This window comes from Ipomoea nil, unplaced genomic scaffold (assembly GCF_001879475.1).
Source record: "Ipomoea nil cultivar Tokyo-kokei standard unplaced genomic scaffold, Asagao_1.1 scaffold0805, whole genome shotgun sequence".
Taxonomy (NCBI): Eukaryota; Viridiplantae; Streptophyta; class Magnoliopsida; order Solanales; family Convolvulaceae; genus Ipomoea; species Ipomoea nil.
In genome coordinates this window covers 2,906,201-2,934,100 of record NW_017617233.1, presented here as the reverse complement: position 1 = coordinate 2,934,100, position 27,900 = coordinate 2,906,201, and the positions used below count along the sequence as shown (strand labels likewise).

Sequence of the window (27,900 nt, the reverse complement as noted above, 5' to 3'; positions counted from 1 at the left end):
TGTATGAACTCAATTAAGTGTGTGCGAATGTGATTAATGTGTGCGAACGCAATTGATCTAAACCATTAAAATTTATTAAATTGATGCACAAAATTTGATCACATAATCTCACCTAAATAGGTGTTCTCTACCCTTCTCATACAATTGATGATCAACCATGCAATATATATATATATATATATATATATATATATATATATATATATATATATATATATATATATATATATATATATATATATATATATATATATTGCAGGGTTGATCATCAATTGATGATGTAATGAATGGGATAAAAGAGTAAAAGAAACAGATGAGAAGCAGAGTTGCTTTCACAATGGCGGCAGGGCTATGGCAGATTTGTCCAGCGTCCTAGTTCACATCACCCATTATAATACACTACGTATAGTAGTAGTAGTAGATGAGATGAGTAGTCAATTAGTGTTGGTTATAATCAAATCAACACCTTAACTTATACATTAACATTTTGTCTGTGTTTTTATGTTTTCGATCGTGTCGACAGATAGATGTTTTGGTTCCTATACTATGAAAAATTAATGTAAGGACGCAAAAGTCCAAGCTCCCTGGCCTGGGAACTCGATCTATCTGGAAAACATGGATTCATGTCGCGTGCGTCTTTTCATTTTCTGTCGATTCTTTTTTTTTGGGAATTCAGCAAATGACGACCAACAAGGGGTTTCTGAGCTTGCGTTTACACTTGTTTGCACGTTCACCATCCAAATCATGTTTCCTAATCTCGATCTTATGCCATAACCAACAACCCAGTCCCCTTTCTAATATCTCATTACAAGAATTAAATAACCCGTTTGGTTAGATGTAATTTCGTTGTAGTTGTATTGCAATTCGTTTCTTTCTTCAATTACGTTGTTTGGTTGGGGGGAATTGCAATTCCACCTGTAGACACTTAAATTTTGATAAATATTGATTATTTATCAATATTAGTATATTTGAATATATTTGAAATATTTTGGATAATATATCAATTATCTAATTTGTTAATTAGATAATATCAAAAGAGTTTGACCTTATCAAAACTCTCTATCCCTATAAATAGGAGCTCTCATTTCAATGTAATCACACACATCATAGGAAAAGTGATGTAAACATCTAAAATATATATTATTCAGAGATCACAATGAAAATGTGATCCTGAAAGTAGAAGTCTCTCCTCCATAATGATCATGCCTATGCCTATTGATCCAAACCTCCATTGAAGATCAAGTCATTTGAACCCGGAGGCCCTTCAAGAATAACAAGCTATATATACAAGCCCTTCTTTGAAGATCAAGCCAACCTCCATTGAAGATCAAACCATTTGAACCCGGAGGCCCTTCAAGAAGAACAAGCTATATATACAAGCCCTTCTTTGAAGATCAAGCCACTTGAAACCCGGAGACCCTTCAATGGTGGAGTGTTCAAGGCACCAATTGAAGAATCAGAGGATATCCAGAGACATGTACCCACACCGCATTGATACTTGATATGTAAACCAGAACTTTGAATTTCTAAATATATATTCAATTTTCTTTGTTCACACCACCCATTCACCGAATTGCAATATATGACACCCCCTATGAATTGTAATTCATTGGTGGAATGGGAGACTATATTGTTGTGAAGACAATTTTACCTTTTCATTATTCTCATCCACTCCCTCATTTATCATTACATAAGGACATTTCAGTCATTATATCACTTATTACCTTTTAATTCCCTATAATCCTATTCATGCATACCAAACACTGTAATTTGAATTCCTACTTTATTCTGTTCCTACCGAATTACAATTCCTTTCCTCCTTAATTCATTTCTTCCCACCAAACACCGAATAAAGGTGCATCTGTGTTAATCACCATCCAACCTTGATACATAACCTAATAACTAAAGTATATAGTATGTTAATTATATCTACATAATTTATATCAGAATTTACAATAAGCATAATAGATCATAGTTTACGGTATAATTTGCTCTATCTTCAAGGTTTTCGTTAACCCAAGTATATTGGGCCTGAGCTGACATCATATGTAGGTTAAGTGAATGACAACTAAAACCAAAGCCTTCAGGCTTCGACAGTTGGCCCATTTATATATAAGTTCTACAACCTAAATTCTCAAATCTTACTCTTTAAATTTGTTACTAATGTAATAAACACTGATAAAAAATTTTTTGTATGAATCTTAATATAAATCTTTACATCAAAATTTTGTATATAAAATCTATACTATATATAACAACAAAATCCTGAAATTTTAACTTCCCGCCTAATTTCTAAAAAATCTCTCTTCCCAATAAAATATATTGATTTCTACTTTCCTATTCGTACAATATTTCTGGGTAAAAATTCTATTCTAAAATTATAAAATAGTGTAATACAATTCTCTTTGCACATCTAATCTATACTATATATAAAAACAAAATTATGAAATTTTAACTTCACGCCCAATTCCTAAAAAATCTCTCTTTCCAATAAAATATATTGATTTCTACTTTCCCATTCGTACAATAATTCTGGGTAAAAATTCTATTCTAAAATTATAAAATAGTGTAATATAATTCTCTTTGCACATCAAACCTATACTATATATAAAAACAAAATCCTGAAATTTTAACTTCCCGCCCAATTCCTAAAAAATCTCTCTTCCCAATAAAATATATTGATTTCATCTTTCCCATTCGTACAATAATTCTGGGTACAAATTCTATTCTAAAATTATAAAATAGTGTAATACAATTCTCTTTGCACATCTAATCTATACTATATATAAAAACAAAATTATGAAATTTTAACTTCCCGCCCAATTCCTAAAAAATCTCTCTTTCCAATAAAATATATTGATTTCTACTTTCCCATTCGTACAATAATTTTGGGTAAAAATTCTATTCTAAAATTATAAAATAGTGTAATATAATTCTCTTTGCACATCAAACCTATACTATATATAAAAACAAAATCCTAAAATTTTAACTTCCCGCTCAATTCCTAAAAAATCTTTCTTCCCAATAAAATATATTGATTTCATCTTTCCCATTCGTACAATAATTCTGGTTAAAAATTCTATTCTAAAATTATAAAATAGTGTAATACAATTCTCTTTGCACATCTAATCTATATTATACGGAGTATATAAAAACAAACTTCTGAAATTTTAACTTCCCGCGCAATTCCTAAAAAATCTCTCTTCCCAATAAAATATATTGATTTCTACTTTGCCATTCCTAAAATATTTCTGGGTAAAAATTCTATTCTATAATTATAAAATAGTGTAATATAATTCTCTTTGCACATCTAACCTATACTATATATAAAAACAAAATCCTGAAATTTTAACTTCCCGCCCAATTCTTAAAAAATCTCTCTTCCCAATAAAATATATTAATTTCTAATTTCCCATTCGTACAATAATTCTTGGTAAAAATTCTATTCTAAAATTATAAAATAGTGTAATACAATTCTCTTTGCACATCTAATCTATACTGTATATAAAAACAAAATTCTGAAATTTTAACTTCCCGCCAATTCCTAAAAAATCTCTATTCCCAATAAAATATATTGATTTCTACTTTCCCATTCGTACAATAATTATGGGTAAAAGTTGTGAAGTGTCAAAAGTTCGGCAATGCATAACTTTTGACTCGGTTGTCCGTTTTGGACAAATATTTTTTTAAAATTGTGTATTTTTTTGAGATATATCCACCGCAAACTGCCGTAGGCGGTTTGGCCCACCAATTTCAAAAAAAAATGCTTTATTAATTAGTTTCTAAGAAAAAACTATGAGAACTTTATGTTTTATTAATGAATTTTTAAATTTTTGAATTAAAAAATTGTCTCGTGCATTTTTTAATAATCTCTCTTTATAATTGGTCAAATTATTTAATTATGATAAATTAGAGATAATTAATGATGGTAATAGAAATTCTATAAGCAACCTCTGGTGAAATTAACTCTTAAATAATTATATATCAATTTAAATATTCTTAGTATATTACAACAATTTCATTTCGTGCATCGCACGGGTAAAAATACTAGTAAAAATTAAAAGAAAAAAATACGATTACCCATCATATTTTCCTTTATATATACCACCAGAAACTAAAAAACTGTTCATTTTGATATGTTTTATCCACTTCCCAATTCCCAATCTTCACAAATCCCAACAACTCATTTCCCACATCTTTCCATATTATATATATACGGAGTATTTTTTTTAATCATGCCATATGCCTATATGGACCCATAGGAAAAAAAAAAATTAATTAAATATTACAGTATATAATTCATATTTAATTAATAAATATATATTTTTTAAATGTTACTAGCTCTATATTAGATTATAGTATCTGTTCGCCTCCACTGAGGCTCGAACTTATAATCTTCCAAATGGAAATCCAACCCGGATACCATTAGATCAAATAGTCCTAGTTATTTTTTAAAACATAAATATGGTCAATGTGATAAAAATAACTTTATTATTATATTAGATGGTAGAAAAATCAATGTAACAAATATTCTTATTTTTAATTCAAGGAAAGAAAAAAAAAGCAAAAATAAATAAATTAAATTACTTTGAATAAGTAACCCAAAGATGTCTATAAATAAGGAAAGATGTGGGAGAAGATGATACTATTGAGCTGATGTTTTTCTCAAAAAAAAAAAAAAAAAAAAAATCCTTATTTATAGACACCAAATCAAATATTTAACCAACTCAGTTGATATTGTTCTTGACTTCTTGTTTTTACATTATTATTAACGATTAACGATTTCCCATTCCGTTCATTCCTCACCCGAACTACCGATTTCCCTCTTCTTTCACATACAACGCTTTTGTATAATAATCTCCTTTTCACGCTGATCGCAACACACAAAACGCAGAAATATGCAGCGCCGTGCAGATATCAATCGAAGAATCGCCCGAATTTCAGCTCACCTCTGCCCTTCTTCTGATTCCCAGGTCACTCGCGATTCTTTCCCCTCTCCTCCCTAATTCGATGGCATAGACTTGGAATTTGTTGTTTTTACTGTTATATTATTGTTTGGTTATGTGAAAATTTTGATTTTGGATATGATTGACCATGGAAGGAACTGATCTGTTTGGTTGTGGTTGGTTTTAAAGATGGAGGGGAGTTCTGGGTTGGGGATGGCGAATTGCAGGGCTAAAGGGGGATCGCCCGGATTCAAAGTTGCGATTTTGGGTGCTGCAGGGGGTATAGGCCAGCCTCTTGCTTTGCTCATGAAGATGAATCCACTGGTTTCAGTTCTGCATCTCTATGATGTGGTGAATACGCCCGGTGTTACAGCTGATATCAGCCACATGGACACTGGTGCAGTGGTAACTTCTATCTACATAGCTTTATGTTCCTTAATAATAATCCAAGCAAAAATTGTATTTTTGGTTCTTTAGTTATAATGTTATATAGACTTAGTGTTATATGTGTGATCATTGGCGATTTTGGTCTTCGGAGACTATTTCTGCCACCAATATGTGACTGAATAAAGAGAGATTTGGTCTTTTAGGGACTAAATTTGTCACTTTCTACAAAACTTAGAGGTTAAAGATGGTCAGACCTATACCTCAAGGACTAAGTCTGTACCACGGGTATAATAAGAAATGAAAATTTCCCTATTATCCAATATATTAATGTGCGAAGATGAACTCCATTATTCTGTAGTATTTCAATCTAATTTGCCATATATTCGATTGGACATCACATGCTAGCTTGAACATATTATTAGAGTTTGAATCTAGAATGTTGCTCAAAAAAGGTTTATTGGAAGCATGATTAAACCAATTATGCTTGAACCCTTTGCAGTTTTGTGTGGCTAGACATGATCGATGTACGGTTTATGTGTTGCATTAACCCAATTTTTATGAACTGGTATCAACCAACTTCCGTACTGTTGTCAATACACCTTATACTTGGCAGTGCTCTTATTGCTTCAATGCCTAGCAAGGATTTGTTGAAGACTTGAAGCCTTGTGTCTGGCTATGTTCTACCTGTAGAAGTGTAGAACAATAGTTATTCTAGAAAAGAAATTTGTACTGTTTTTAACACAAATATTGAATTTCTAGGTGCGTGGTTTTTTGGGGCCACAACAGTTGGAGAATGCTCTCACTGGCATGGATCTTGTAGTCATTCCTGCTGGTGTTCCTAGAAAACCAGGAATGACGAGGGATGATCTTTTCAACATTAATGCCGGAATAGTTAAGACCTTATGTGAAGGAATCGCAAAGTGCTGTCCCAAAGCCATTGTCAATGTAATTAGTAATCCTGTAAACTCAACTGTTCCAATTGCAGCTGAGGTTTTCAAAAGGGCTGGAACTTACGATCCCAAGCTGCTTTTGGGAGTGACAAAGCTTGATGTAGTGAGAGCCAATACATTTGTGGTATATAACTTACTGTTCATTCCCTGAGTTTCATTTCCTTTTCTGTTATTAAGGTTGTTGAGTTTCCGGAATTTCGAGCACTAAAAGGATGACATACAATGCTTGTCTTGCTTGCTGACTGGTTATGTTGTTTCATTAATGCAGGCTGAAGTTTTGGGGCTTGATCCAAGGGAAGTGGATGTTCCGGTTGTAGGTGGTCATGCTGGAGTTACAATTTTACCTCTTTTGTCTCAGGTGTGAAGAACTTATTCGAGTTATTTTCAAGATTGGGCCTATAAATTCGTATGATTGATGTAAACTATTGCTTCTTTCGTTTTATGGGACAGGTTAAACCTCCATGTTCTTTGTCCCCCGAGGAAACCGAGTATCTGACCTCCCGTATTCAGAATGGGGGCACAGAAGTTGTTGAGGTATTATATTATGATTTATTTATGAACTCCACCTGTATTTCCAGAAATTTTGTTTTGGATATTGACTAGTTAATCAGGTAGAACTTGTCTTATTTGACGTTTTCTTCTGTTTAAATCCTTAAAAAGTGCTTTAGCTACTGTTTAAATCGTATTTATTTTATGTTTTTTATATTTTTAATATCAGGCAAAGGCTGGTGCGGGATCTGCAACTCTGTCTATGGTGAGAAATTGTTTCTATTCTCTATTTCACTTCGTTTTCTAGTACGAGTTGCATTAGATAACAGTGAAATTTATCTATTATGCATGGCAGGCATATGCAGCTGTTAAATTCGCAGATGCGTGCTTGCGAGGATTAAGAGGGGATGCTGGAGTTGTCGAATGTGCCTATGTGTCTTCCCAGGCATAAATCTTTTATCCCGCTTTGCTTAAATTTTCTAAAGAAAGCGCGCCTTCATATTTCACTACTTTGCGGTTACCGTTATTGTTCATAACACAATCAGTCGTCTTTTCAGGTGACTGAGCTTCCTTTCTTTGCATCCAAAGTATTGCTCGGCCGCAATGGAGTTGAAGAGATTTACTCACTTGGTCCCCTGAATGACTATGAAAGGTTCGACACCAAATTCGATTCAATACTCAATTTAGTCTTTGGCTGTAGTGGTTTTTCTCGATTTAGTCCTAGGTGCTTAAGTAGGTCCTGAACTTCAATGGTTTTACCTAATTGAGTCATCGACTGTTAGAATTAATAACTATATTGATAAAAACCACTATAGTCAATGACTAACCAAGCTATCTTAACAGATGGCTCAATTAGGTAAAATTATCGAAGTTCAGAACCTAATTAAGCACAAAAAGACGTTTAGGACTAAATCGAGAAAAATTACTATAATCCCAGTAGATGTTTATACAGCTTGTCATTATTTCAGGGCTGGGCTGCAAAAGGCACAAGAAGAGCTAGCAGCAAGTATTCAGAAGGGTGTCACATTTATAAGAAAATGATGAGTTAGACTTGTCTGGTAGATGCCTTGGATGGGTCTTTGTAATAAAGTTTTTATGTTTATGATTATCAGAATAATATCATTATATCCTTGTAATAAAAGGGGAAAGATAGAAGGATAATCTGGAACCAAACAGATGAAGAATGCAGAAATGGAATCGTCCGAACCCACGTATATGCAACAACACTCTTGGAAGAACTACGGACCAAATTTCGTCTCGTGACGAGATGCAATACCCAGTGTAGTAGTGTATTGTTGTCACTTTGTCTTGATTGCTTCACATAAAAATTGTACTCTTTTCCATTTTATGTGTTTGGTTCAGTCAATTTTTTCATAATATTAAATTTAGAATTAATAATAATATTAAATTTAGAATTAGTATATATAATAAACAAGAAGGGAAAAGTTGGTTCGACTTGTGAATATTAAACAGAATAGGTAAAATAAGACAAATGGAGTAATTTATATTCATTTGCAGCTTATATTGGCATTATTCCAATTGTCAAGCGAACCCTAGTGGGGTCATTAACTCTTTGTATTTCAATAAGTTGAGAAAGTATGTATGGATAGATACTACAGATTTTACTTGTACTACAAAAACACCAACAATTTGGTCACCCAAAAAACTGTAAATCCATAATAAGATGGCAGTAAACAAATCTGTATTTCTTACAGTATAATGACACCAGATGGAAAGCACAGATTAGTTCATCAGAATACTACAAGGAAATTATGTTAGGCTCTGTGGCATTTCAAAATATGCCAAAATCTCTCATCCAGAAATTCATCCCTCCCTCGTAAACTCTCCTTTACTTAATCCTCTTGAGTCCAGATCTTTACTGTCTTATCATTCCCAAGGGCACCAGAAGCAATCATGTTCTGAGTGGGATGGCATGAAACCGATATAACAGCATCAGTGTGCCCTTCCAGCTTTTGAACTATTTTTTTCGACTGAAGCTCCCAAAAATATACGCAATTATCCTCAGAACCACTAACAACGTACTTCCCATTCGTGACGGAAAATGTCGAGGAAATGCAGTACTTTGAGTTGGTGTGCCCGACATAGGTTTTCAGAAATTTGCCAGTCGGGAAGTTCCATAGACGCTGCAAAACGGAAACATTTAGAGATGAAAAATAAGGCATTGATTGTTAGGCCAACAAAAAAACGCTTACCAGCTCAGCACATCATCACTTCCTCTCTAAATTACAATGACTTAATAATGCATCGAAGTATGTCTCAAGATCACAGCTAAACTAGCACTAGAAATAAAAATCTTCAACAAATAAATCAGTGTAATCCTACACTGATTTAGACGCATAATTGAATAAGAAAAAGAAGAAACTTTTCCTTCCACCCTATCAGATGGGCATACGCTCCAAGCTACAAGTTAATGAACCAATATGCCACAGAAAGGAATCGAAATTTCTTTAGTTGCTTAAACTGGCAATAAATGTACTTCAGTCCAGAGAAGCTAGTAGTACATAATACTTCAGTTTCAGTTAAGAGATTGCTTAGCACAGCTGTAAGTCTGTAATCAAAGTGCATAGTATGATCTACATAAATTAACATGAGAGATTGGGTTTGCAGCCTCATATATATCAAAACATATGAAATGGCAGAATGAATGAAACAAACTACTCATTGAACTTTATTATGTTTCTCAACAAATTCTTTTACTACCAACCAAACTCCCCCATCCCCAACCCCAAACATTGTTAAAAATTGGGACAACTCAGTCAAGTTGGTCGGATTGGTCAACTTGGTAACACAAGGTTACATGTTCAAGACTCTGGCAAGAGCAGCCTATTGACCTTCTTAGTTTGAAGAGGTCAGCTATGGACAACCTAGATCAGTTATGGACAACCTAAGTAGTTATAGGTAAACTAGGCTAGTTATGGGCAACCTAAGTAGTTATAGGTAAACTAGGCTAGTTATGGGCGACCTAGGCCAACATAGGGCCAATTATGGGCAACCTAGGCCAATGTAGGCCAGTTATGGGCAACCTAGGCCAATGTAGGCCAGTTATGGACAACTTAAGCTATTTAACTCTTTGTGGTGCCAATGTAGGCCAGTTATGGACAACCAGTTATGGACAACAAGTGACCATCTATACTAAGATTACCTTTGTGGTCCTTTATAGGCTAGGCTTACAATGATTCAGTGGACACCTTGGGTACACCAAAAATTATAAAAATTCAATCTTTGTTGTTGAATCTAGCACTAGGAGAAAGATGAAATAATGGTAGAAAAGAAATAGGTGTAATGGGAAAAGAAGAAGAGATTTTACCAATGTATTATCCAAAGTTCCGACGAGAATAAATTTGCCATTGGGTGAGAACTTGACGAAACTGACAGGCGGGTTTTCATCGTCTATCAATGTCTTCATACAATGCCCAGTTGAAGCATCCCAAATCCTACACAACCCATCGTAGCTGCTGGATACTATCAATTTCCCGTCCTGACTGAAATGCACGGCGGTGACCGGATCCGAGTGCGCCGGCAACACCTTAAGGCACTTCCCGCTCTTCACATCCCAAATTCTCACCGTCTCATCGAAGGAACCGGAGACGAGCATGTTAGACTGGGGGTTATAGTTGACGCAGAAGACGTAATTGGTGTGGCCAGTAAGAGTTTTGACGACGGCGCCGGTGGCGACATCCCAGAGGCGGACGGTCTTGTCGTCGGAGGCGGTGGCGAGGTAGCGGCCGTCGGAGGAGAAGGCGAGGTCGGAGATGCCCTGGTCGTGGCCCTGGAATTCGTGGAGGAGAGAGGCATCGGAGACGGACCAAACGCGGGCGGTCTTGTCGGCGGAGGAAGTGCCGAGAAAGCGGCCATTATCGGAGAATTTGACGCAGGAGATAGCGCGTTTATGGCCGGTTAGGGTTTGCTTGAGCTTGTAGGGCTTGAAAGACTCCGATGGGTCGGCGGTGGATGCCATTACAACTTTCTTTCTGCTTCCAATTGCACTTCTATTTCTCCTACGGAGGGACTATCAAAAACATTGTATTAAATTAATGATTGTTTACATTGTATTTGTATACTTTTTGTTCATTAAAAAAAAAAAAAAAACTAAAAATTTATGTCCCCCCTTCTCCCGCTCATGATTCAAAAAAAAAAAACAAATAAAAAAATCAAAAGCTCTCCTTCCTAGTTCCTACTATAGACTATAAACATCCTATGAAAATATTCATAGTCCAAACACCCAAAATTATAGTAATTTAGTTTGACACCGCCAAAAATGCTTGTGATTTTCACATGTATAATTTTCATGTAAAAATTTATGTATCTATTTATTTTATATTCTATATTCCTAAATTAGAATAAAATTATTCTAATTTTTACATTATTACCATTAAATTTAATGTATACTAAATAAATATAAATATTTAATTAAATGACTAAATTTGAAACAAAATCAATAATTAAGAGACCATATATGATCAAATTGAAAGTTGATAATAAAAATTATTAAAAATAATAGTCAAATAGATCATTTATGATCCAATTGAAAATCAAAGATAAAAATTGATAAATAACAATATTCCAAGAATCATTCTTGCAATTAACTCATTTATAAAAGAATTGGGTGAAAAAAATAAAAGGTCTATTCGGAAACTGTTTTCTGTTTTTAAAATTTTCAGTTTTCATTCTTTGCTTTTGTTTAAAAAAACTTATTTACTAATACTTAACTTACTCAACTTCAAGTTGTGTTTGGTCCCATATAATATTTTATTTTTTCAAGTAGTGTATTTCTGCTATTTTGGACTCAACCACTTAACTATATCTAGTTCTTAAATCTAATTTATTAAATAAAAATTTCAAGTCTTTAACATGTCACATATTACTAATTTAGTTTACTATTAAAAATAATAGTAAATTAAACTAAAATATTAAATATATAATATTAATGGTAAGTTGAGTCAGATAAACTCATAAAAGTATTAATGCAATCTCAATTTATCACCCCAAAAATTATGTATCTGAACTGCACGATACAATGTAGAGAAAAGGAAATTCGATTAACCCCAATTTTTGTCACAGAAAAATCAGACAAAAATAGTATCATTTTGACAGTTTAACCGTCTCATTCCAGGCAACTCTGTCCTGCTATTTACTACCAAGTGTCTAAACTAGGTTCACGTACTCTGTAGCTACAAAATAAGATTCACACATCTTCCTGGATACACAGAAAAATCAATTGAATTGAACTATGAGGAATGAATCTATTTGGGTGCAACTATGGCTATCAGGCTCTGTAATTCTTACAGAGGATGAGACAAAAGTAGAAAGGATCTCTTTGAAGTTAGGCGGCTGAGAGAGAATGAAGGGTATGGGCACAAGAGACTTGTTATAGTGCAACATAGGAAGAAGGCAGCAGCAGCACTGGGATATTGTACAGGTTCAATTGTATTGGTTCACAAAATACAAGGGTAGAGTTGGAATATTGTACAACCTGAGTCCCAAGCCTGAGATTTGCAATCCATCGTCACATGGTAGATACTTTCTTGGGTGCAATTGCTGCCCGACACTGCTTATTCCATGTATCCTGCTTAGTTACTGAGGCAGGCAACGAAAATTCATCAACATAATTGAAGTATGTGCTCCAACTCAACTAAAAGCCTAAGCTGATAGTTGGATTGCACATTAATGGTTATATGCTCAACAGAGGGTGGGTTCCAAGCAACACGTGGACCGTAGTCACTTATGGGGTGACGTAGAGATTCGAACCCATGACCGTTGGTCCATGTGCTCCATCTCAACTAAAAGCCTAAGCTGATAGTTGGATGGTTATATGCTCAACAAACATTACATATATCTAATATCAGGTACCTGCTGTTGCTGTTTAATGGTTGAGTGAATGAAGTTGTAATGACATACTGCTCTCACTTCATGGAGGAAATTGGCTTCTTGTCTGCATATGTGAACTGGAGAAATCCTGAAGATGTTTGTCAGGAATGCCATATTGGGAACTCGGGGGCATGCTACTAGTCCAATATCCACCTCTACTAGGCCCTGTATAAGCTGGAAGGGAGTAATCATGAGAATACTGATATGAACTATGATGATCTTCTCTGCAGTACATTTGAGGGAGTTTCTGATTCTCTATGATAAATGGTCTAGCACAAAAGTATTGATCATGTGGAAGGCCACCGGACGAGTTGGTGAAGTGCCTTGAAGTGGATCGAGAGGAAATTGGAGTATATCTTCCTCCACCTTGCATATTTTGGGGTTGTGTCGTACCTGAAAGCTTAAGCTGTGGTGTCATCACCCGGTCTTCAATTGTTATTCCTTGCTTGGCAACAAGGTCCAATATCTGCTTCTCATCCAGGCCTAAGCTCAGAAGTAAATTCCACAGTTTTGTTTGTGCTGCCCTTTGATTGTAAATGACTTGATCTCTCATTGCTATTTCAAACTGAAGCTCAGTATTAGACATTCCCTGCATCATTTTAGTGTTTTAGTAAATAAATGTGATTATGTTATTTGCAATCTTAAAAAGTCTCATTAACCACCACCATGTATCTTTTGGGTACATAATTAGTCCACCTACTGATATCAGACCACAGCCAAAATGAAGAATATACAACCGCCAAAAAGGGAAATGATGGGGAAAGAAATCTGAAGAGTTTTCTAGCATTAAGCAAATATTTCACCAAATTCCAGAGGCAATAGCTTTCTTTTAGGCCAGTATTGATAGTTGAAAAATGAGTGCCAAAGATATAAATTCAAGGTTTACATGCTGCCTTTAATCTCTACCAAACTAGGGGCATCATAATAATATATTTACCAGGAGTCTGTATTGACTGAGAATTCGAAGGTATGTTTTGTTCCCATTGTTGCCTATGGCTTCCTCGACCATAGCTTGTAGCTCAAGCCTGCGATTCTCATTTGCTTCAATTTCCTGCATGGAAAGTAACTTGATATATCGAAAGAAAACAGTAACCAAAATCGGAAAAGCAACATTAGCCAGGAACACCACCTTCTGATATTTTACACCAAGTTCATCATTATCACGAATGTTGTCAAGAATGACCTGACGCCTTGATCTGAGAGCCTGCACAACTGCTCCTCTGCTTTCAATTGCCTAGAAGAAGAAAATATACTTGAAAAGTTAACCACACAACTTCAGTTAACAGCTGTAGATGCCATCAAGGTGCTGTGCAATAACATAAATCTAAACAAAACTAACAACCTGTTGTTTTGCAATTGCATCGTCAAGATGCTGGAGTTCAGTGCGGTTGTGTGTATTGGTTTCTTCAATCTCAAATAAAGCCTTCTGTAAATTTATCCTCTCCTGAACATTTTCACTTGTTTCTAGGCTCAATGTCTCCAACCAAGAAAGTTCATTGTCCGAATATTTTTCAGTAGGCATAGCACTTAGTTGAGATTCTTTCTCAGCTAGTTCCTTCCTCAATTGGCTAACCTCATTCTAAAAGGAAATTATCTCTTCATCAAAACACAAATTTTAATTTCGAATAAACATATTATAGAATACACAAAGAACTTACTTGAAGACTATCAATCATTCTTTGGTAGTCTGAAACATGAGAGTTTATTGTGCCAACATTTTTCTGAAACAATTAACACATGAATGTTGATAAGTTTTAAAGAAAGTTATGCCCAATTATTAGGAAATGCACATAGATAGAGATGAACAAAGAGATCTATCAAATAAGAACAACCCATAACATTGAAAAAAGTTTTTGACTACTAATCATAGTACTGAATTAAAATAGCAAGATCAGTTAAAGGATTAACATCAGAGACATTTGAATCATGGAGCATCTGGATTCTGTTTGCATTCTTTTAATTTTTCTGTGCATGCTATTAATAATCAGGGAAATTTTGTGATTGATCCTGACACTACAAACTTCTAGTATCTTATTGGCAAATAATTATGAAACCAAACTACCATGCAACAAAAAAATTCAGCAGAAACACAATTATTAAATAAATACCCTCTTATCTTGCAGAATATAACAATTGAAAAAGAAATTTGTTTCAACCACATGTAGCAACTTTACCACAAACTACAGCATATTCATATGCTCAAGTATAAAATATATTACTTATAAAAGTTCCTAGCCATCTATAGATTGGACTCTCACCTGAATATGTGTCTTAATTTCCTTTGCTCGGTGAGCATACTTCAAAGTGTTAACAGTATGGTGATACTGACTATCTGCTGGAGATATGGTGGCGATCATTATTGTCTGAGAATTACCACTCAGGCCATCTTTAAGAATACGCGTCAATTTGCTGTGGAAGATCAGGAGATTAGCTTCATTACTCTTTAGTACTAAGACATTATACTACCACAAGAAGAATATGTATACCTATTACGATAAGGAACATAAGCTAGACCCTTCTTCTGTTGTTTTCCCAGAGCATTTATGCAGTTTGCCAAAGCAAGCAGTGACCTATTAATATTAGCACCATCTCTTAACTTCAGGCCCCCACTATTGGTTTCAGACGCTCGTTCACTGCATCATAATTTTCAAGTAAATGGCCAGTAGACTTTGCTTAAGCAGGGAAAGGACAGCAAGATGAAAGCGGTTCATGGGTGAACAAAAGCAAACCTTCCAGCTAGATCTACAAGTGCAAGTTTTCCTTTAATAACCTGATTAGGATATTTTGCACTCTGTTTTCTTGTAACTTGTATCTCCAGCACTGCATGTGAGCTGTCAAAAGCATAGCATAATTGAGGATGTAGACTATCAAAACATATTTGATAAAGTATAAAAGTTCTTTAATTCTCATAATTAATTGAGCATAAACTAATGGACCCATTTCTTCAAGCATTGATTTTTTCTGCAATACTTATTAAATTGCTAATAGTGTTGTTGACCAAACAAATAATAAGTGACTGGAGAAAGATAAATAGAGAAACCATTAAGGAAAAAATTCTTAGAAGTAGAGGAAGAAAGGTATTTAAACTGGATCCTAACAAATAAGTTTGTTGACATAACCAATTCTAGACAACCATCAGAACAAAGCCAGCAGTGATACTTAAACTTATGCCTCATTGATTAATGCAACAGATTTATTTTATTTTATTTTAAACTGAAGATTGTTCTCCCATAATTCACTACATTCTATTGGTGATTTATGTTCTCTGGTACTTCACATTAGTCATTAAATTGTTGCCACAAATAAGTGCCAGTCATGTTTACGGAATTGTACAAGAATATGCTATATATCTCACTGAACACTAGGAGGTGGCACTTCTTTACCTGAGATGTAGAAAGCAAGTATTACTCACCGTGAGGAAGCCTCATTTGCTTCAGTGCTATCAGTTTTTCGCCTACTATTCCCCAAATTTAAAAGCTCAAGAATTTTATCAGCTGACTTCACCTAGATAAAAGCAACAAAGTCAGTAAGGATGCTAAAGATTGATTCAGCTAAACTTAATACATTTAATTGATGAAAGAAGGAGCTATTATTGATATCTCATTCTAAAATTTATGAGTATGTTCCAAACACTATAGAACACCATTGAATTAAAATATTGCATGTTATGGCATAGATAGCTTAAAAATTACATGACATAGTTGGGGCACCCTAAATTTTAAATTGATGAAGTGCACAAACAAAGAAATGTCAAGACAAATGTACTAAGCAGATACTTTAACTGTTGCATTCTTTCTAATCCAAGTAACATTTAGGAAAGCTGCACGTGTTAAAACTTTGGCTAACAACCGAAGGCACAAGGATATCAACCCAGATTTGATGAAAAGATGCTGAGAACTAAATAGATCAATCACTCCTCAAAAACTATTGTTTGCTGGTAATTCTTCACAAAATAACGTTTACATAACAACATATAAACATAATCAAAAGACTCTCAAGAACCAAATAGATCAACCATGTGTTACAAAGCTCTCTTAGTTTTAGATTGAATTGCTTGAAACTAAATATGCATAGATTTGGCAGATCCTACAGATGCCAAAAAGAGACTAAACCTTAATGCATCTCAAACCAGCAACCACTATGCCTTGCTCTGGATCCTCTCTAAGCTCCAAGTGACTTGATGATTTCTCAAGTAAGTCATAAATAACCTGCACTCAGCAAAGACATTGTCTTTATAGTTTTTAGCTTAAACTGCATAATATGTAAGCATATTTAAGATATAAACTTCCCACCTCATTGTATACTTCAAGGTAAGAGCAAGTAACTTCAAATTTGTCAGAGCTGTTATCCTTGTTAATAAGATCAAAAATTGTATTCAGACTGAGAACCATAAGTCCAGGATCATCTTTAGTCCCAACCATTGTATATGTTTTACCACTGCATAACAAGCAATACTCATCAAATTTTTAGTTGAACTAAGAAAAGAAATGAAACAAGTAAGATAAAAATCACAAAAATCAAGACCAACATCCCAAAAACTTAATGGTCATCTTGGAAGGGGATGGGGTGGAATCAGATGCTTTAAAGTATATATGTGACATGCCTGCCTGTTGATCCATAAGCAAACACAGTTGCATTGAGCCCTTGAATAACTCCAACTATTGTAGACTGAATACTTTTCTTGTAAACATCCTGAAAAAGGCAGCATTCAGTATTAATTAATCATGTATAACAAAAACGAAAAAAATTTCCTATCAAGCTGGAATTTCCATTAAAAACCCTACACTGTAATAATAACCACTAAACGTATCATTAAAATAAATTCTACAGCAAGACAAAGGGGCACATGACAAGTAGGCAAAAGAGATCAATGCAGTGGTTCTTCAATTTAATTCTGTTGAGTGAGAAGTGTTCACCTAAGCTGGTTATTAACAAAAAAAAAAAAAGAAAAAAAAAAATCCAGAAAGGGCTCCTTTTAGCATTACTATTACTTTTCTTCAAACCTTTAGGCAACAATTAAGGAATTGAATTTAACACAACTAAGTAAGCCTTTGCCAGCCAGTAATGCAAAACATACCAAATTGTTGGAGTTAGGTCCAAATGCATAATCAAAAGAATATCTTCTCTCTTTGGTATGATTCCTTATGCGTTCAAGGTAATCCTTTGACAGGTCAGGATCCAAAACAAGTACCTCCTGAAATCAACATTGTCAAAAGAAATCCAATATGTGCAAATAAAACAGATGCCCCCGTAGATTTCATGTATAACCAGGTAGTAGTGTAGTACTCCCATAAATTATTTCTTCATAGAAAATTATGGGAAAAGGACAAGGGCCACAGAGAATAGGCATACTTTGTCATTATGGAGTCTAACTATACTGCGACCATGTTCTCTTTCCGTCAATGGTCGACACTTTATGGTCACCTATATCCACAGAAGATGAGAAGAGCTTACACATAAGAATTTAAGTTGTGCAAGAAAATTTATTATTAAAAAAAAAAAAAAAAAATACTCCGTAATAGAAATAAAGGAAAAGTCTAAACCGTTAGAGTAGTTGTTCTCTTGGTAGCTGGAGCTCTAATGCTAGGCATGTTTAACCACCATCCGCCCCAAAATCCACTTGAAATTCAAAACTGTTTCCAAAATCCACCTCGCCAAACAAGGATTCTGCTCCCTCCACAACCCTAACACGCTACACAAACTTCAAACCCTCTCCAAAAAACAACGAATTCAAAATTTCGAATCGTAGCAGCTAGCTGAACACACAGCACAAGTTCAAAGTCAACATACACGTCTGCAACGAAAAACCTATCGCGATGTCGAAGTTCAGCAGAAACCGGAAAATGCTACTGCAACGGCAACCGCCTTCCAGCTGAATCAGCCGGACTCCGGCCACGAAGAGAGAGAACGAGAGGAATGAAAGAGATCGGAAAAGGTGGGAGAGGACTGAGCATCGAAGGAATGAAATTCAATCTGAATTTGAATTTGATTTGGAGGAGGTCGGTTTACTACCAGGGCCATTGCATTGAATACTGTGCAACGATGCGATTAAATCGTGGCATTTGCGTTTTGACGCGGGCTGGGAAAATTGCAGAAGGCCACGGAGTTTCGGATAGAAAAGGAAGGATCGTATCAAGTGGGGAACCTGTCACTTACTGCGACGCTGACTGTTTTTCATGGTCCCCTGTTCGGGACAGCATAAAAAGGAATTTTTAGATTTTTCTGAGTGGTGAAAGTGTTTTTCTTGGAATTATTAGGTGGATTTGCACGGATTTTCTGGCTATGGCTCCCCACGTTGTTCGTGTCACCAACTGATGTGGCAAATACTAGGTCCACATGGCCCAAAAGGAGTGACAAGATTTTGGATAAATTAAATATGTAAGCTTATTGTTACGGGCAATGCCCGCGGCGTTCAAGGCCCCTCGTGCTCTGCGGACTAGCCTTAACCACATACGCATACATTGGTTTCGCCCTGTCATGGGCTTATTTGGGAAGCGGCAACAGCTCCCAACCAGTGCCTTTGGATCGCATCAGGTCCCCTTCATAGTTAAGTCCAAGACTAGCCATAGGCTCTCCAAACTTAATTGGGTCGGTTGCCTAACTCGGCTAGACCTTAGCGTCTAAGGTAGAATACCCTTAACACTATTGACGCCCCCTTCACCCGCATGGCATTGCTAACCAGTTTGCCGTTTTCACACTTTTTTGGGTCTTCGCATGGTCACGGAAAAACAATCCGTGACATTATGCTAGACTAATTCTAAAACTCTTGTTCAATAATTGTTGAAGGAGGTAAATTGTGACGATTCGTCTCTTTTGCTAAACCATTTGTGAACCGCAGATTGTGTTGTCCATTTACTTTTAGCTAGGGAATTTGTTTTAATGACTCATTCTTTATTTGTAATGTTTTGTCTTTAGATCTTTGTTAATGAAAAAAAAAAAAAAAATTAATGTCAAAGAAAGAAGATGACAAAAGAAAGGAAAATCTGGGTCCAAAAGGATAAGAAGAGCTGACATGCATATTAAAAAAGATATCAACAAATTAAACATACAAATCTAAACCTGCAATAAACATAATTTGCAAACCAAATGTGGTGTTAGTAAACCATTGATTAAACAACATAATTAGTAAGTGGGACCAGCAGCAAGAATCTGATCCGTCAACTTGTCGTCCAGCCCAACCTTGTGGTTCACAAATGATTCAAAGTTGTTCTTGAAAAGCCCAGCTAGCTTCACAAGTGTGTTGTTATAAGCCTTCTTATCAGACCACTGCATGCATGCATGCATTCGAGTAAAATAATGAAACAACCTTAGCAGATATCCAAAAACAGTAAGCAATAATAACTTACAGCGTTCACTGGATCCAGGATTTCTGCTGGAACTCCCTCAACTTCTGTTGGAATCTCCAGCCCAAACATCTCAGTCTTCTTGTAACTCGCCTTTAAAAGGCTACTCGAATGTATAGCATCGATAATTCTTCGGGTGTATGCTAATTTTATTCGGCTACCTGAACCATAGCTGCAATATAATATAGACATAACATGGAATTTGAGGGACGACAGAAACTCATAGTCACTAGCCACAGCAAGGCCAATAAGCTGTTCCTACTCTGATTACCAAGTTAACAGTCTGACCAACTAGATAACGGGAAATTTGACTGAAGTATGTATGATACCTTCCGCCAGACCAGCCAGTGTTGACGAGCCACCCGGTGGCTCCATGTTTCTGCATCTTTTCAGCTAGCATGGCGGCATACTTGGTGGGGTGCAACATTATAAATGCTGCACCGAAGCAAGCGGAAAACGTGGCTTTTGGCTCCTTGATGCCTTCCTCTGTGCCGGCAACCTATGATTTGAATGCATTTGTTCGATCAGTCATAGGTTGTTGAATGAATGAAGGTATTTGGAGAGAATTGAATGAGGAATTTGCATATATACCAGAGCTGTGTAGCCACTAATGAAATGGTACATTGTCTGCACATCACTGAGCTTGCTCACGGGTGGGAGCACGCCAAACGCGTCACAAGCCAAGAGTATAACGTTCTTCGGGTGAGGAGCCACGCATGGGATCATCGCATTCGGGATGTATTCAATGGGATAAGCTGCTCTAGTGTTCTCTGAAAGAAAATCAAGAATCTCACCCGTAAGACAGTCTTACACAATTCATTATTAGCTCTTAACAAAATCAAGAAATTGAGGTACAAATTCACACCCGTAACAGATTTGTCTTCGTAATCCACCTCTCTCGTGTGCTCATCGAACACCACATTCTCCAGTACTGGTAATGCCAAACAATCACATCATCAAATAATCAAGAAAACCGATAAGATCATACAACATTTCAAGAATTTAAAAGACCTGTCCCAAACTTGATGGCATTCCAGATATCAGGCTCTTTCTCTCTAGACAGATCTATACACTTGGCGTAGCAACCTCCTTCAATATTCGACACACCTTTGTCACTCCAGCAGTGTTCATCGTCCCCAATCAAATATCGATTATGGTCAGTGGACAGAGTAGTCTTTCCAGTGCCTGCCAAACAAAAAACGAATTAGTTTCATTTATCAGCAAAGGTTGAGAATAAAGCAGATAGATACATAAGTTACCTGACAAGCCAAAAAAGAGGGCAACATCTCCATTTTTGCCCATATTGCAACCAGAATGTAAGGAGAGGATTCGACGTTTAGGCATGAGATAGTGCATTACACTAAACAGTCCTTTCTTCATCTCCCCCGCGTATTGGGTGCCAAGGATCACCATTTCCCTTCTAGAAAGGTTTATATCTATGCTAGTAGAGGATGTCATATAGTGTGTGTAACGGTTACACGGGAACTGTCCAGCGTTGTAAATAGTGAAGTCAGGAGTGCCAAAATTCTCCAGATCTTCGGGTGTGGGTCGTATACACCTATATATCCACTGGGTAAAAACGTAGGCAAACACAACGCAAATGCAATAACGAACCGGGCAAAAATGTTTAACCATTTCCATTATTTACTTACATGTTGTGCATGAACAAGGAATGGTAGGCTCTAGCAGACACAATTCTGACTTTAATTCGGTTTTCTGGATCCCAATTCAAGAATTGATCATTAACAAATACCTGGATAGGATGTCGTTGATCGATTCACCATCCATGCTCATCAGATACAATTCACTTATAAGACTGGCAAAGAAGGAGCTAAACGTACGTACTGCTCAATTCTCAGCATATATAAATTGTCATTATGAAACAACAAAACCTTAAATTTTACAGTGTAAACTACACTAGCTTCTATATTATCCAAATTACCTTATCCAAAGAGTTCAAATAATCCACAGCCCTTTCTCGGTTCACCAAGAAGGTATGTTCATCCATCTCAATGTTTGGCGATCCTCTACATTACCCATCAACGCATACAGTTGCAATTGCAGATATATATAAGAAAAGCAGAAGCTATATGGTAAGATAAACACACATACTGCACTCAATTATCAAATATAATGCAGAAAAAGCGGGAACTTTCCCTTCATTATCAGAAAGAAAATGCAGAATTATATTGCAGATACATACTCGCCCCACCAAAGTTCATTCTCTGTGGTCTCATCGCGCACAACACGTTTATCCTTTGGTGAACGCCCCGTCTTAGCCCCAGACAACGTTGCCAATGCACCGGTGGATGTAATGAAGGACCCTTTCTCATACATCAATGCTTGTTCATACAGTTCTGTCCAAATCAACATCAAGTTACAAACTTTATCCTGTTTCAATCAGTGAAACAGTACTTACTACTCTGTATATATCCTCTAAACATAGAGATTGAAAGAATTAAAATCAAGAATTAGCCACATGCTTGCCCGCGAATTAAAAGGCCAAATTTCCTCCACCTCAACCCACACCCCGGCCAAACAGGATAATTGATGGGTCCGTGGGATGCAATCATACCAGCACTAATGAATCGGATCCCATCAGAACTCTGAAGTTAAGCGTGCTTGAGTGAGAGTAGTACTAAAATGGGTGACTCCAAGTCCTCATGTTCATCCCCAACCCCTCTTTTTAAAGCCCACACAGGCTTAGCTCAATGGTTCAGTAATTAGTATTTGGGGGAAGAGACCAAGGTTCGAACCTCAGCAATTTGGGAATCATACCCAAAGTGGACAAATTCTTTGTGCACACCGTCACCGTGATTTACATCCTCCAAATGCTCTGTTAGGCTAGATCTAGAATTTAGTCCTTGCCCACGGTCTAGAATATAACCTAGGAACCAACAGAGTTACCGGTGCGGGCAGAATTAAGCTAAGGTGGGATAGTGGAACAGTGTTCTTTGGAAATTATACCAAAAGCTAGCAAACAGGAAATAAGGAATAAAAGAATGATGAGGTAAAATTTGGGTATATGTTTATTACCACTTACCAGCCGGAGAAAGGTTGTAAAGAATGTGGGTGAATTTCAAAGCACTATCACTGACGCTAATGGCGGGCGTGGCGTGGCGGTGGTGGTCGTGCGAGATCCTCGGGGTTTCCGTTCTGGCGGGGTCTCCTCTCACGACCTTCGGCCCGGTCTCTCTCGTCAGCGACGCCAAGGAGGCACTGCTCAATGCCTGTTCTTTAGTAAACGTACGCCTGATGTTTTGCCAGAAACTATAATAGTTTTTATACGAGATTGATTAATTTAAGGTTGTACGTAACGTACCTGATGGATTGGAGCTGCTGTTTGTGGCGTCCCTCCTCGGAGCCGGGCAGCGCAAAGGCAGTTTGAGCCCCGTTAATGGGAGTCGTGGGCGCAGACTTTTTCCTCTGAAGAGAATGAAGCTCGTCGATGGTCTGAACCTTCACCGGCGGCGAGCTGTCGTCGTGGCACACCCCGCCGCTCGTCTCTCCCGGCCGGGTCTGAATCTTAGCCAACCCATTCTGTCCGCCCGGCGACCCATTTCCGCTTCCCATGCCCACACGTCCCTTAGACGCCATCTCCATCGATCTTTCCCCTGCCAGAAAACACGCCATTTACGTAAAAACCGAAAAAAAGGGAGCCATGTTCGTCGCCGTGTAATCATCGTTTTCTTGATCCGAGAGAGATTACAGTTTAAAGAAAATTTGAAGAGAGACTAACCGGAAATTACAAGCTAGCTGCGCTAGGTGGTGAGTGAAGAAGACAATAATAATGGAATGTTAGTTAGTGATGATTTATGATATAAATGTGTTGAAGAAGATAATCAATGGATGATGCTGGGAGCTAGCTGCAAATGTGGTGAATTGAAGTTCATGTAAGGTGACGGAGAACTGGAGAAGATGATGAAAGACCGGAGCAAACTGAGCCCTATTTATAGGCCGGGATGCATACGTGGAGGCACAAACCGAACTGAGATCTCAACAATAATGAAAAAATCTTCAAAAAAAAAAATACAGTAATTGTTATGAATACTCTGTATTACTTCCATTCTCTCTCTCTATATATATATATAGTAACCAGGGAAACTTGTAATCTTGATGGTGCCTATTTGGTAAATCATCAACACTTGTAATTGAGGTTGTCCACTTTGTTCTCTCTCTCTCAATATATATATATATATATATATATATATATATATATATATATATATATATATATATATATATATATATATATATATATATATATATAGAGTGAAGGGATCATGTGCATTTAAGGTTTCTCGTGCGGTTCTGCGGGTAGACACACGTTAAGCATAATCTGACGTAAGTACACAACACACTTACATTAAGCACACAAACAAAACACCTTCAGAACACAACCTCATGCATGTTAAGTACATGTCACACATGTTAAGCACAAGCCTCACGCCACAAAAACACACGCACCTTAAATTTTAAAAACAACTCACAGTAAGTACACACTCACGCACAAGCACACGACTCACGCACATTAACAGGGCGTTTGGTTGGAGGGATTTTAAATTCCCTTCCCACTTAATTCCCACCTAATTCCAAAGGCCATTAAATTCCGTAGTTTGGTTGGAGGGAATTGCAATTCCATGGAATTGCAATTCCCCCATTTTCATGGAATTAAAATCCCATGTCCCCCTGGTATTTTAATTCCTGGGAAAAAAAGATAGTTGATACTGCTAATTATACGTAAGCAATATGAAATAACTCGAGACCAATTAAAGCAAGTAAATGTCTTTATTGATCGCGGTAGAGGCCCTAAGTACAATCCACTTGGTTGCTCTGAGTACCGACTGACTGCGGTCGGGATTCTCTAACAACAACCTATCGATCGTCCAAAAGTCCCCTCCACTGTAGCTACTGTGGGTATTTATAGCCGCTGTGCCGGAGACAAAGATCCGGTCGTTCGGCATGCTCTCCACGTAGCCTCCACGTGTCATCCTCGCGGGTGCCCTGTCTGTCGATGTAGAGAGCCGCCACGTGTCTTTTATCAGCTCTCTCGCCAAAGGGCTACCGCTCGGTGGTCGACACTGCCGCTCGGGCAACTCCCGACCGGGTTTTTCACGAGGAGCCCGACCTGTTACCTGCAAAAGATAAAAGAGAAAAGGACGAAGGCATCTCGGTCGTGGTGGAGCTATGTCGGTCGGGATATTTCCTACCAAGAGCCCCCCAGCCCGGGCCTTTTTGATCGTCCGGGAAAAAACGGGACGGGATGAAGAAGCTCAACCGTCGGCCATAAACCCGACCTGCCAGCTGACTTTCCTCTCCTCGCCACGTGTCGGCCATTGCCGGCCTCTGCGACTGCAACCGTCGCCTCGGAATCAGTGCGGGTCGTGTCAAGCAAGTGGGCTCGTTTCCCGCCTAAATGCTCTCCTATAAATAGGCCCTTGAGGTCCTCATTTGAACTTTCCTCACTCTTTTGCTTCAGTCGGTACTCTCAGAGAGCCCCGAGCAGAGCATCCTAGCAAGGCAGTCGAGCAAGGAAACCTTCAAGCTTTCATCCGCAAAGTTCCTCCATTCGGTAAGTTCTCAACCCCTCCCTTTACTTTGCGCTTTCATTTATAAGTAGAACTGATAGGCCAACTAACTGTCCCAGACGTCTCAAGTCCCTTACTAACCCCGACCAACCTTTAGGTAGATCGAAATGACGGACTCTGACAGCCAGAACGCCTCGATCGCGGACTATGACGAGGAGGTCGAGTACCTCAGCGATGAGGAGGTGGACATCATGTCCTACTCTCCCGAGGTCATCCACCGACCGGCGCCAGCCCCCGAGCGGGCTTCCGAACAAGGCAACGCGTCAAGCTCCTCTGGGTCATCGAGCTCCAGCTCAAGCGAATCGGGGAGTTCCGGCGAAGAGGAAGAAGAAGGAGCCTCATCAGGCAGACAGGGCTCCCCGCCCGAAGGCGTTAGGGAAACGCCTACCCGAGTGGTTGGGGACCACCCGGAAACTGCTCCTCGACGAGGAGACCGGGAAAATACTCCCGAGCCGGCCGAGGAAGACACAGCTGGGCCAAGCGCACCAGCAGCAACGGAGTTCGAATTCTTGAACAGCGAGAATGTCGAACAACAAATGAGCCGATTGACCAAAGGCGAAGCGGCTAGGATTGCTGAAAGGCTCAGAGGTCGGGTGGAATTTGACACGAGCCGAAAGTTAGGGAATGTGATCGATCGGCACCGGGGCAAGTGGATCGGGATGCATTACGACTCCCTGATGGCCCCGATCGCCATTCCCTCCCCCCCCCCCCCCCCCCCCCTCTTGACGGCCTTCTTGGCATACTACCGGGTCGTCCCGGCTCAGATCTGCCCCAACTCGCACCGGATCATCGCCTGCTTTCCCCAGATATGCGCTCGGCACGAAGCCGCCTGCACGATGGAGTTATTCAACTACATCTACCAGGTCAAAGTTCTCCCGGGCAGCTACGGAGGCGGGTTTCTAATGCTGCAGTCTCGGGCGGACATGTGCGCCATCAAAGGCCTGCCCGGGAACAACAAGGGGTGGAAAAATAGAATTTTCTCCATCAGATACGATCCCTGGATCCTCCCGGTCGACCGCGCTTGGAGCACCCACTTTCGGAAACAAGTGGTGCCAGACGAGACACAAGCGCTCAAGGAGACTGTCGCTCGGATCTCGAGCGAGCTGCACGAGTATACAATCTTCCGAACGGTCGAGAGTCTCGAGGCGGCTAAACTCCCGCCCCCTACGTATGAGCTACGGGAAAAATATCTGCCCGTACCTATGGGCGTGACGGTCGCCAAGCCGTCGAGGCGGAAGAAGAAAGGTTTAACCCGAGCTTCTCTTCCCGATCTAACTTTATATTCCGATCAATCTAACTTTGCTTCTTTATTTGCAGCCATGGCAGAGTTCGGAGACGAAGATGCCCCCCTTCCCCTGCCCGCCAAGATCTCCCTTGGCGGCAAGAAGAAGGCGAAGGCGAAGCCAGCCGGGGAAAAGGAGATCCCCTCGGCCCGACCGCTAAGCGCCTCGACCGTGACGACGGCCGAGGGCTTCATCGTCGAGCCCTCAGACGTCCTGGTCACCCGGGTGGAAGTCGCCCGTGGTAAGGAGAAGGTCTCCGACCGGGGCGTGACCGAGGTGGGCGGCATGAAACGCCGTCGAGAACAACGCAGTCCGAACCCCTCGGTCGGGCGAGGGAAGGACGACACGTCTATATTGGCCCGGATTGGCAACGCCGGGCCAGCTAGGGAGGATCTGGGGAAGATGACCCCAACCCAAGTGGCCGAGAGGATTGGCCATGACCTGGCCGAGGTAAGCTTTCTCCCACTGCCTTTCTCTTTTGTACAAGTATCTTCATCGGGGCTAATCCCAAATATCTTTTTGTACCGCAGATTTCCCGAGCGGCCCAGCTCCTACAAGGTCGGGCCATGCTGGCCGAAGAAGCCGACCATCACAAGAAGACGGCCGCTCGTCGCTTGAAGGAAATCAAGGACATCCAGGCCGAGCTGGAGAAGGCCCAGAAGGGCCTAAAGAAGAGCGAGGAAGACCGGGTTCTCGCGGAGAAGGTCGCCCAACGGGCGATCGGGGAGGCCAAGGAGCTGAAGGCCCGACTCGACAATCCGAGCGAGTTGGTGCAGTCTGTCTTCAAGGACAGCGAGTCGGGCTCGGCGTTTCTCACAGCGGCCCGGGGTACAAAGGTCGGAGAGGACCTAATCCTCTCCTTTGGACGATGGGCCTTCAAAGCCGGGCAACGCAAAATGCTCGAGCGAGCTTGTACCCGGATGGAGCAAGCTCTTGAAGGAGACGACCTCCAACTGGTCCTATCGACCTTGCCCCCAGACCTAGCTGACCCCGGTCCCTCTCCCTTCGCTCCGAAAGAAAAGGCG

At 38.8% G+C, this 27,900-nt stretch overlaps 4 protein-coding genes across 9 annotated transcripts; 1 reads left to right on the top strand and 3 right to left on the bottom strand.

The window, feature by feature from the left end:
* The first annotated feature begins 4,758 nt into the window (after nt 1-4,758).
* On the top strand, nt 4,759-7,986 carry LOC109177959 (malate dehydrogenase, glyoxysomal-like). The gene is made up of 9 exons (XM_019327475.1): nt 4,759-4,973; nt 5,136-5,351; nt 6,093-6,407; nt 6,552-6,641; nt 6,734-6,817; nt 7,002-7,037; nt 7,128-7,217; nt 7,330-7,424; nt 7,741-7,986. The coding sequence occupies exons 1-9, from the start codon at nt 4,899-4,901 to the stop codon at nt 7,811-7,813; spliced, it is 1,074 nt and encodes a 357-aa protein (XP_019183020.1). The 5' UTR covers nt 4,759-4,898; the 3' UTR covers nt 7,814-7,986.
* Nucleotides 7,987-8,360: 374 nt separating this feature from the next.
* Nucleotides 8,361-10,786, bottom strand: LOC109177497 (COMPASS-like H3K4 histone methylase component WDR5A). 2 transcript variants are annotated; one of them, XR_002053594.1, is made up of 3 exons: nt 10,101-10,786; nt 8,521-8,916; nt 8,361-8,476 (listed from the first exon to the last, which is right to left on the bottom strand). XR_002053594.1 is itself a non-coding variant. In XM_019326863.1 (2 exons), the coding sequence occupies exons 1-2, from the start codon at nt 10,749-10,751 to the stop codon at nt 8,626-8,628; spliced, it is 942 nt and encodes a 313-aa protein (XP_019182408.1). In that variant the 5' UTR covers nt 10,752-10,786; the 3' UTR covers nt 8,361-8,625. The 2 variants fall into 2 exon arrangements, 1 of the variants encoding a protein (XP_019182408.1); XM_019326863.1 differs by having other exon boundaries at nt 8,361-8,916.
* Nucleotides 10,787-11,813: 1,027 nt separating this feature from the next.
* Nucleotides 11,814-18,817, bottom strand: LOC109177948 (kinesin-like protein KIN-8B). 5 transcript variants are annotated; one of them, XM_019327460.1, is made up of 17 exons: nt 18,205-18,817; nt 18,014-18,085; nt 17,739-17,855; nt 17,265-17,353; nt 16,954-17,098; nt 16,774-16,869; nt 16,074-16,165; nt 15,391-15,492; nt 15,148-15,294; nt 14,920-15,070; nt 14,320-14,382; nt 14,004-14,240; nt 13,791-13,895; nt 13,599-13,712; nt 13,055-13,250; nt 12,644-12,835; nt 11,814-12,370 (listed from the first exon to the last, which is right to left on the bottom strand). In XM_019327460.1, the coding sequence occupies exons 1-16, from the start codon at nt 18,250-18,252 to the stop codon at nt 12,702-12,704; spliced, it is 1,908 nt and encodes a 635-aa protein (XP_019183005.1). In that variant the 5' UTR covers nt 18,253-18,817; the 3' UTR covers nt 11,814-12,370; nt 12,644-12,701. The 5 variants fall into 5 exon arrangements, with proteins under 5 accessions (XP_019183005.1, XP_019183003.1, XP_019183004.1 ...); XM_019327458.1 differs by having other exon boundaries at nt 12,644-13,250; nt 18,205-18,353; nt 18,454-18,815; XM_019327459.1 differs by having other exon boundaries at nt 11,814-12,359; nt 12,692-13,250; nt 18,205-18,816.
* Nucleotides 18,818-19,657: 840 nt separating this feature from the next.
* LOC109177574 (phosphoenolpyruvate carboxykinase [ATP]-like) lies at nt 19,658-23,637 on the bottom strand. Its single transcript, XM_019326959.1, has 12 exons — nt 23,327-23,637; nt 23,048-23,223; nt 22,208-22,361; nt 21,947-22,031; nt 21,657-21,757; nt 21,264-21,562; nt 21,016-21,189; nt 20,870-20,935; nt 20,596-20,774; nt 20,334-20,503; nt 20,008-20,176; nt 19,658-19,927 (listed from the first exon to the last, which is right to left on the bottom strand). The coding sequence occupies exons 1-12, from the start codon at nt 23,635-23,637 to the stop codon at nt 19,784-19,786; spliced, it is 2,028 nt and encodes a 675-aa protein (XP_019182504.1). The 3' UTR covers nt 19,658-19,783.
* Nucleotides 23,638-27,900: the final 4,263 nt, after the last annotated feature.

Excerpts from the sequence above, each read along its gene's own strand:
- LOC109177959 (XM_019327475.1), top strand. The coding sequence starts at position 4,899 with ATGCAGCGCCGTGCAGATATCAATCGAAGAATCGCCCGAATTTCAGCT. Across the intron at positions 4,974-5,135 it reads GCCCTTCTTCTGATTCCCAG|ATGGAGGGGAGTTCTGGGTT; the intron begins GTCACTCGCGAT and ends TTGGTTTTAAAG. Across the intron at positions 6,818-7,001 it reads GGGGCACAGAAGTTGTTGAG|GCAAAGGCTGGTGCGGGATC; the intron begins GTATTATATTAT and ends TTTTAATATCAG.
- LOC109177497 (XM_019326863.1), bottom strand. The coding sequence starts at position 10,751 with ATGGCATCCACCGCCGACCCATCGGAGTCTTTCAAGCCCTACAAGCTC. Across the intron at positions 8,917-10,100 it reads GAACTTTGGATAATACATTG|CGTCTATGGAACTTCCCGAC; the intron begins GTAAAATCTCTT and ends TCCGTTTTGCAG.
- LOC109177948 (XM_019327459.1), bottom strand. The coding sequence starts at position 18,252 with ATGCCTAGCATTAGAGCTCCAGCTACCAAGAGAACAACTACTCTAACG. Across the intron at positions 15,295-15,390 it reads CTTGTAGATCTAGCTGGAAG|TGAACGAGCGTCTGAAACCA; the intron begins GTTTGCTTTTGT and ends ATTATGATGCAG. Across the intron at positions 14,241-14,319 it reads GAATGATTGATAGTCTTCAA|AATGAGGTTAGCCAATTGAG; the intron begins GTAAGTTCTTTG and ends ATTTCCTTTTAG.
- LOC109177574 (XM_019326959.1), bottom strand. The coding sequence starts at position 23,637 with ATGGCGTGTTTTCTGGCAGGGGAAAGATCGATGGAGATGGCGTCTAAG. Across the intron at positions 21,758-21,946 it reads ATTTGAACTCTTTGGATAAG|GTATTTGTTAATGATCAATT; the intron begins GTAATTTGGATA and ends CATCCTATCCAG. Across the intron at positions 20,775-20,869 it reads CGAAGACAAATCTGTTACGG|AGAACACTAGAGCAGCTTAT; the intron begins GTGTGAATTTGT and ends ATTTTCTTTCAG.